Here is a 7500-nt window from a genome sequence, read left to right as displayed (position 1 = left end):
TTGTGCCGATCTGCGAGGCCTCTACGTCTGTTGGCAATGGCGGCTTACCCGAAGGACTATCTAGGATAAGCCAAGGATGCCCCAGGCCTTTGGAAACCCCCTGGTCACAAAGGCACTAGCCGTTATCATGATAAAAAATACATATCATGCTTGCACTAAGTACCACGGCATAATTACCAGTGTCAATTTGTCATCAATGTCAAAATGTTTAAGTTATTTATTTTGTTCAATTAATTTCAACAGGTTACCTAAGAAATCATAGACTATGGGCCCCAAAGGCTCATGATCCGGCAGCCTGTCGGCGCTCCAGCAAAGGGCAACAGACCCTTTTACGGAAAATAGAGTTTTGTAACTCCGTCGGGATGTATCGTCAAAAGGGAAAATTGTCAAGCCTTTCCCTTCCCAAACTGTAAGTGCTTGAGATTTAATGAACTTTGACGGAGGGCGAAAAGCGGAGGCGGCGTCAATTTTGACATCGCTTTCTTATGTTAAGATTTCAGACTGCAAGCCATCTCTCACATCTCACTGGAAGTTTTCCACGGAACTGGACTCGCAAGTCATTATATTTACGAAAAAAACTAAACTCCACTCGGAGTATCTTCTAACCATTCGACTCCAAAATGATGTTCTAGACCAAGGATAGCGGAAACAACTTGACATACTCACACTCCGAGTCACGTTAATCGCCTGTTGTTCAAAACAGAAACAACCACGTGGTGTTTACCTTCCTATATTTCCGAAGTTCATTTGAAATCACAAATATTTATGAGATAAATCCAAGTCCAGTGACAATAAACTAGTATATCACCACTGAATCCACCAAAGTTAGGGAAAACACATGACATTTCTTTTTTTCCAGAAAAATGAACATATGATTCGAAAGTGGAGCGTCCATCCTCGCATTCCACGCGCGCGCATCGACCACCATGCGCCATCCGAGACAAAATCATATCGGCTTCATAAAACTGGCACTCTCCCTCTCCATTTCCTCACCTGCTTTCTTTGCCTTGGCCGCTTTCCGTCCTCTCTTGGGTGCTGGGGCCTCTGTGACCTCTGGGGCCTTCCTCCGTCCGCTGCTTCGTGTGGTGGGCATGTTGGCAGCACGACCGTCTGCGTGTGAATGGCGCTGGGTGGCAACAGCGTACTCCTCCGTGGGAAAAACGGATGCCACCTTTGCCTCAACTCAGAATTATTCCTATCTTTCGCTTCTTGAGGGTTGACCACTTTTGGAAAGGAGTTATTAGCTTCTTCGTATTAAACTCGAATGCTGTAGTATGAGTAGGTGTTTCATAAGCAAAGAATACTCGAAGGAGAAAAGTAGCAAGGTGTTCCGGTATGGCACCTACGTATGGTTTAGAAAGGAGCGCTTTGAACGGTTTCGTCGCTGTATTATATAACTATACAGCCTTCTGCGTTACATAACAACGAAATTATATTTTTATTGCGATCTTAGCAACTGCCACAAATCATGAAAACAATACCAAAAGCAATAGCTCCAACTAATTCCAGGGACGTACTGAATTTATGATGATGTTTCTGCGTCTTATTTCATACTCTAGTACACCCTGTCAGTTTATGCTATATCATGTACCTTTTCAAGAATATAAAGGGGTCTTAAGAATCTTGCTGACAATTCAGAGAGCGTGAAAATAAAGATGGCCCAGTTTGTAAAACTCTTATCTGACCCTTGATTATCAAAGAAAAAAAATACAAGATAAAAGTCATTAAGAAAATACAAAGTGAATTTATGACATGCCTAGTGAGAATTGTCAGTTTTTGAGTGTGGCGTTCTTGTTGCCTGGGGTCCGATTTGGACCTACTAAGTACATTTTTTTTATACTCATACCGGATATCTTCAGAACATACACACCCATATTATCAGCACCAAATAATATTTAGCAATAACTTTAAATATAACGAAATCAATGTTGAGATTCCTGCGCAATAGTTTCGCAGGTGATCCTCGTCTCTTAGGGAACACGCCGTTCCTTTCATGAGGAGGATGCGGACGGACACTGTGAGATCGGTAGCCTTCCTATGAATTATGGTTAGACATCCTGGAATTATAAACTGTGTTCAATGTATGGTTTCTTGTGATCACATAATTTCTTCCATATTTGCTTAGCACATTTCTATAACGTAATTTTGTTGCGTATTCAAAATCAAACATTTTATGTGATCAAGAAAAATATGATCGAGAAAAGCAAATGGATAAAAAAAGGGATAAAATAAGAGAGATATAAGTAAACAATATCCATGTTGACTGTTGGGCTTCATGCAATGAATAAATCAAGGCAGTCGGTTAACCCCCCACGCTGCCAAGTCTTGCCATTTGTGCGAAACAACGCTCAAGTCAGTGAATGTTTATCCTGTTCATGAATTTGCAGTAAAGCCCTTGCATTTCATTTCCATCATAAAATCCACGAAAGTGAACTCCTCTTGCCAGGAGTCACCCATAAAACACATAAAAGGGAAAAAGTCACATGTCACCAAAAGGTACACTGTGAGCGTTAAGCGATGAATTTTATAACTCCTATGGTTTATTTGATCGTTATACTATAATTTCTTTCATTGCCAGCGATTGCAGTGGTATTCAGAAATTATCAAACAAACCCATAATGGTGTAAACTATCTTATGTAGCTTGAATTGTGGATAAAAAATTAAGCTAATGAGTTCTGTCCGAAGGCCACAGAGTACAAATAAGCGGTCTCGACAACGTCCACATGGTGTCGAAATTGGCTGCGGTGATTTTGGCGTCCAGAGGGAATTTTACAAATGGTTATTAATATAACAGAGATAAGTCCATGAACACTAAATGCTATTTAGACAATTTCGATACAAAGTTAAAGCGCGAGTAGATGATACCGTTAAAGATGGGAAGAAAATGGGTAACTTTAGAACTTGTGCAAGTATGGTAATGAATCTCGCGAAATCAGTACTGCTGCGCGATGTTAAGGGAAACGCATATACTCTTCGCTTGTTTTATACCAAGCGTTTAAAAATCAGTCTATAACTGATTTATTGATGTTCAGTCAAAAAGAAAAGAGAATGCTGCATAGGAGATTAACTCTTCAAAATGGCCCAAGTGCTTTTTGTTGAATATCTTGCTAAATTATAAATTTGATCTTATCTCAAATACATAATACACATTCATTTTATTTACATCATACAAGAAAACCCAACTACCACACAATAAAGTGCGGTCGATGAAATGCATGAAAGTGAAAGGATTTTGGCTCACAGCAACACTATATTTACACTTGAATTAGGGCAGCACGTGGCTCTTGTCCAGAATGAGGCTTGCGGTCCAATTCTTCGCTTGAATCTTTAGGTGTCTTATCGAGTACTCATACGTAGGATTTTTGGATAAGCCATCTCTTGGTGTAATTGAGCCGGAAAATAATACATATATATATTCCATTTTTGGATGGGAAGACTATGGTACATGCGTGTGTGTGTGTGTGTGTATGTGTTTGTGTGAGTGTGTTTTGTTGGTGTGTGTGTGTTTGTTTGTTTTGTTGGTGTGTGTGTGTGTGTGCGCGCGTATGTGTGTGTGATGTGTTTTTATGCTATTATTGTCATTCATCTCTGTATTCTGTATTCGTAATTCTCTCTCCCTTCCAACAGCTCATGTGCCTCCAGGCGACAGCTTGTCCTAATGCTTGATCCTATTTGGTAAAGCCTGATCAAGCAAGAGGAAGCAGGCTAGGTTGAAAGTCACTTCTTTGCACTTTTATGATTTGCCTGGGAAGCTTAACATTTCCATTTCGGGAAACACTGTTTCAGCCAGGAATAGAACTTCCAACTGTTTCAGATTTCCAAGAGTGATATAGTTTCTTAAATATCCTATAGAAAAGCAAGGTTAAGAATAATAAAATGTGCAATGCTGATCTAAACAGAGAACTGTCACGAGTTATTCTACTGTTAAGACTAGTCACTTTTTTCAAATCGAAACCGTTACAGAATTGTAATTTCGAATTTGCCGGCCAGTCCATCCACCAATCATGTGAGTACCCTCAGGGGTTGCTGGTCCGACTGACGACTACTTGTGCAAGGAAATGCACGCACTGTACTATCCTTTGGGCCCCTCTGATCGCTACTATCTTTACCAGCTTCACATTGCGTCTTTTTGTTTCGCTTTCTCTCTCTCTCTCTCTCTCTCTCTCTCTCTCTCTCTCTCTCTCTCTCTCTCTCTCTCTCTCTCTCTCTCTCTCTCTCTCTTCCTCTCTCTCTCTCTCTCTCTCTCTCTCTCTCTCTCTCCCTCCCTCTCTCTCTCTCTCTCCTCCTCCCTCTCTCTCTCTCTATCGATATATATATATATATATATATATATATATATATATATATATATATATATATGTATGTATACATATATAATATATATGTATATGGTTATGTGTATATATATACATACATACATACATATATATGTATATATACACACACATACACACACACACACACAAAGAAAGCACACGCACACGCAGAAACACAGGCACGTATGTGTGTGTTTGTAGATAATTAAATAGCTAAGTAAATGTGTTTATATGTGCATATGTATATGTATATATGTATATGCATGTGTATATATATATATACATATATAGATAGATGGGTAGATAGATAGATAGATAGGTGTGTGTGTGTTTATATATATATATATATATATATATATATATATATATATATATATATATATATAATATATATATATATATATATATATATATATATATACGTATGTATAAGAATGTTTTTTTTTATATATGTGAGTATATATACACACATATATATCCATATATACATATATGTATATATATATACCAAACAGCAATGAAAACACCCACGTCTCTTTCTCCCCCCCCCCCCTCTCTCTCTCTCTCTCTCTCTCTCTCTCTCTCTCTCTCTCTCTCTCTCTCTCTCTCTCTCTCTCTCTCTCTCTCTCTCTCTCTCTCTCTCTCAATAGTTTTTTTTCTCGCTTTCCGTACCCGCTACTCTATTCTCAACACTCACTGTCCCGTAGCCTGCCACTCGCCCCCTCCCTATCAGCAGGTTTTTGCGTGTCGTTCCTTACCCCCGCCATATAATTGGCCGCTTGACCTTGCACTCCGCGTAGTGGCGCCAGTACGTACGCAGGTACTCCCCCCCCTTCCCCCTCATAGCCCTTCCCTCACCCTAACGTTAAAGTCTTTTGTCAGCTTTGAGTGCGATTGCTCTCTCTGTAGTTGTTTGCATTATTTAGTACTCTATACCTATGTGTGTGCAAACGCGTGTTGATTAGGGTCAGGCCTTAACTGCTCTTTATTTTAGGAAATTGTAGCTGCGTGTTATCACGTTCGTCATTCCAGCTCTTTTGGTTAGTTTTCTTCTTTGGTGTCTACTCGTTTCGTTTTATGATTCATGTATACATTCTTGATGGAGGTATGAGGCCGTGTAAAAAGTTGTTTTATAATCCCCTAGATCATACAAAGGGTCGTAACAGTGACAAGTTTTCAACACCATAGACTAAACGATTTAGTGCGGAATAAGGATTGCGTTACATTACAACACGTTTTTTTTTTCAAAGGGAAGAGAGAGGGAGGTAAGAAAAAAAAATGGTGGAATGTAATACGTATCCCTAGATGAATACAAATATATCAGTAAACGAGGTAAAAAGAGAGAGAAAAACATCCCTCAACCAAGTGTAACCATTGGAAAAGCAGTGCACGTTCTGTGATCGCAGAATGAACTAATAAGGCGATACAGCATGCGTCTGTGAATCCCTAGCCCAGAGCACAACAACACGCGGCTTCAGAACACCTGATGATTGGGGTGTACCCGTCGTCAGGCCTACCACCTTTACCTTCGCGGCACGCGTTTAACCCTGCAGCGGGAGCCGGTAGTTGTCAGGTTAGACGCGATTACTACGGTTTTATTGCTGACTTTTTTTTTCCTTACTCCTCGGGTGGCATTTAGAGGCAGAAGATTGTTTGTTGTTATGGTCCGTTTTTCTCTTTTGTTTATTCATTTGTTTACTTTTTACTATGGCTGCTGTGTTTTGCTCCTCTCTCTTTCTCTCTCTCTCTCTCTCCTCTCTCTCCTCTCTCCTCTCTCCTCTCTCCTCTCTCCTCTCTCCTCTCTCCTCTCTCCTCTCTCTCTCTCTCTCTCTCTCTCTCTCTCTCTCTCTCTATATATATATATATATATATATATATATATATATATATATATATATATATATCCTATCTATATATCTACCTATCGCCATATTTCTCTTATATCTTAATCTCTATATATCTATCTGTCGATCAACCAATCTATTTACCTACATCTCTTACTCTCTCCCCCCCTCCCCCCTCCCTCTCACACTCCTTCCCCACGATGAGAAAACGCGCGGGCGTAGATATACAACCGCAAAAACAAACAACTTCACCTCTCAAGTTGATATGAACAAAAGATGCACATAGGTTGCCAGGGTACGTTGCCTTAAATAAGCGCCTGCTGGTTGCCCAAGGCCGCATCGCATACCCATACAGCGTGTTGAGTTGCGCGTTTCTTCTCCGTCTCTCCTTTGTTTCGGCGTCCACTCGGCTCTCTCCCCTTTTGCTTCCCGTATTTTTCTTCTCTTCTCCTTGTCTTGTATGTGAATGTGGTGAGAAGGAGGTCGTTGATGATGGTGGTAAGAAGAATGACAGCACAGATAACTATGATAATAATGACTTTAACGTTGATAATGAAATTACATATTGCTACCATTTCAAAGTGGGGGGGAAATTGTCAACATTTTGCCATAGTATTGAAAAATACTATAAAATACTATGGAAAATTAAAAGACTTGTGCTATTATTATCCCGCTTGATCGTTTCCTGTTTATTTATTTGTGTTGTGGCAAATCAGGAATCCAGATGAACAGGATAAGTATCTCTTTCATTGAATATTAGAATCGGAAAGTATGCGAAATCGGATCTCGTGGGACGTTTATTTCAAATATTTTATGTGTCATCAATTAGTATTGTTTTATTATTATTTTTACTATTATTATTATTGTTGTTGTTGTTATTATTTTGCTACCTTTATTCACACTTGTTATTGATAGTAATGATAGTAATAGTAGTAGTAGTAGTACTAATGTTACTGTTACTATTACTTTGTTATTGTTGTTATTAAAAGTGCTGTATACTAGTATCACTGCTGTTAATTTTACTGTGATTATGATTATCATCTTTATTATTCCTATTGTGAATATCATGACTTACTTAAATTGCACCTACTATTAATAATTATTCTTTACGTTGAAGATTAGGAAGTTTATTTGTATAAGAGAATTAAAATATTTAAGATTATTTAGATTATATAATGTTTATAAGTAATATCAAATTTAGATTATATAATGTTTATAAGTAATATCAGATTTAGATTATATAATGTTTATAAGTAACATCAGATTTTAGATTCTATAATGTTTATAAGTAATATCAAATAAATGAATACACAAATGTTATATAAAAAAGACATTCTCG

The 7500-nt window shown here is 38.4% G+C and overlaps 1 protein-coding gene across 1 annotated transcript in view; it reads right to left on the bottom strand.

Moving 5' to 3' along the window:
- The window catches only part of LOC122259032 (uncharacterized), an 8047-nt gene extending 6054 nt beyond the window's left edge, over window positions 1-1993 (bottom strand). The window contains exon 1 of the mRNA XM_043025499.2: window positions 994-1993. Within this exon, the coding sequence (XP_042881433.2) occupies window positions 994-1093 (100 nt within the window). The 5' untranslated portion in view covers window positions 1094-1993. The remainder of the gene's footprint in view (window positions 1-993) is intronic.
- Window positions 1994-7500: the final 5507 nt, after the last annotated feature.

Source organism: Penaeus japonicus, unplaced genomic scaffold (genome assembly GCF_977035675.1).
Source record: "Penaeus japonicus unplaced genomic scaffold, GWHDUDI00000001_assembly GWHDUDI00000013, whole genome shotgun sequence".
NCBI lineage: Eukaryota > Metazoa > Arthropoda > Malacostraca > Decapoda > Penaeidae > Penaeus > Penaeus japonicus.
The sequence above is the reverse complement of the archived record's forward strand: the minus strand, read 5'-3'. Positions and strand labels throughout refer to the sequence as shown.